The following is a 1855-nucleotide window of genomic DNA, read 5'->3' as shown; positions in this document are numbered from 1 at the left end:
CACACACACACACACACACACACACATATATATATATATATATACATGCATACATACACACATATATAAATAGCATAAACATATGCATACCTTTAGCATACATTGTTTCCAAAAGTGAACAACAAAAAGTAGAGTCGTTAAAACAGACGACTGCAAGTACAGAAACTATCGCGTAAAGAATTTGAAACCGAAAACCCTAATGACATACGTGTGACATAATGCCAGATGCAATCTTCGGTCATGTACTACGCAACGATGCCAAAAAATTGCCTCCTCTTCTTTGAACGGCTCACAGATCAAGTGGACCTTTCACAATCGTGTGTGTTCGTAAACTACACGTAACAAATTACTCAGAGTATATTTATATTCGTATACACAGAGATACATGAGTATACTTATTGCATCTTCATTACATGTATATGTATGTATACATACTGATGTAAATGAATAGTAACAGGTATCATATAAATAGCACGGCGATCACACGATAGTCGAAGCAGCTAAATAGGCAATAAAAAAGTGATGTTGAATAATTTCAGATGAACCGCCAAAAATTTTAAGCTGTAAACCTGGTTGATACTTCAAGCGGTGGCCTGGTGGGTGTTCGATAATCGTTTTCGTCGTAAATAGAATATCGGAAATCATATTTGCCCTTTCTGTAGTTTAAACTCAGATGAGAACGAATTTGCGATTACTGTAGTCGTCGTCGTAATTGCAAGGTATTGAGTTCTTTGGGTTGAGGTTCATGCAGTTTTTTTAACCTGTGCCAACAAAATGTAAATAATCAGCTGTGGTGGTGGTAAAAACCTTTCTGAGTGTGTTTCAGTACAGTGTCGAGTATACTCTTAACAAAAGATGAATGCAGATATTTATATATTTATCGTTTATATATAGCTATATACATATTTTTTAGAACATACATATGACACACTTCTTCTATATATTTATAAAAGACATTAATGCTAGCATCGTAACAACAGATACTAGGCGACAATACGTGCTTGGTGAATCGTGTAGTCAACATTTGTATTGTCTTCCAAGTTAGCTTCCGCAATTTGAGTGGTCATATACACTGCCACAAGTATATAAAAGTACATAGTTACGTATACACACAAGTGTACACACAAGTGTACACACACACACACACACACACACACATATATATATATACAATGGCGGAATCTGTTATTGAATTACAACGTCGCCTACACGAAGAGCGCGAAGCGCTTGAGGTGGCTGCCAGTGAACTGATGTTCAAAATCGATACAAAAGATAACTCTATGGGACGAAAGGATACAGTACTCGCAGAGACTAAGGTATGCCGATATTGCTTACTATATCTAATACATTGCCAGTGATGTGCATATTAGGCTATGAATAGGTATCGTTACATCCATGATGTAGAGTGTTCCGCACTACACACACAAGGCACATATACATCATACAAATACATATATAAATTTTATACACACAAACACACACCTACACACAGGCACAGACACACACTTAAACACAGGTACACACTCACACTTATATACAGGTACACAAACACACTTACACACATATACACACACCTACACAGAAACAGACACACAATACACACACACAAACGAACACACACACACACACTAACACTCCACACAAAATTACAGACATACGCGCAAACACAATCACAGACATACATGCATACACACAAACGCATAAACACCCACACACACAGAGACACCGGTACAGACAGAAAGACAGACACATACATACACACGCACACAGACAGACACACACATACACATACATAATCACACACACACACACACACACACATCAACACACACACACACATATACACACATACCAA

General features: G+C 37.4%; 1 protein-coding gene across 1 annotated transcript; it reads left to right on the top strand.

Moving 5' to 3' along the window:
- Window positions 1–930: 930 nt before the first annotated feature.
- Window positions 931–1318, top strand: SARC_15204 (hypothetical protein; the record flags this gene model as incomplete). Its single annotated transcript, XM_014290671.1, has 1 exon — window positions 931–1318. A coding segment is annotated over exon 1 (146 nt), but the record flags the coding sequence as incomplete, so codon positions are not given.
- Between the last annotated feature and the right edge of the window lie 537 nt (window positions 1319–1855).

This window comes from Sphaeroforma arctica (assembly GCF_001186125.1).
Source record: "Sphaeroforma arctica JP610 unplaced genomic scaffold supercont1.5764, whole genome shotgun sequence".
Taxonomy (NCBI): domain Eukaryota; class Ichthyosporea; order Ichthyophonida; genus Sphaeroforma; species Sphaeroforma arctica.
This window is presented reverse-complemented; position numbering and strand designations above follow the sequence as displayed.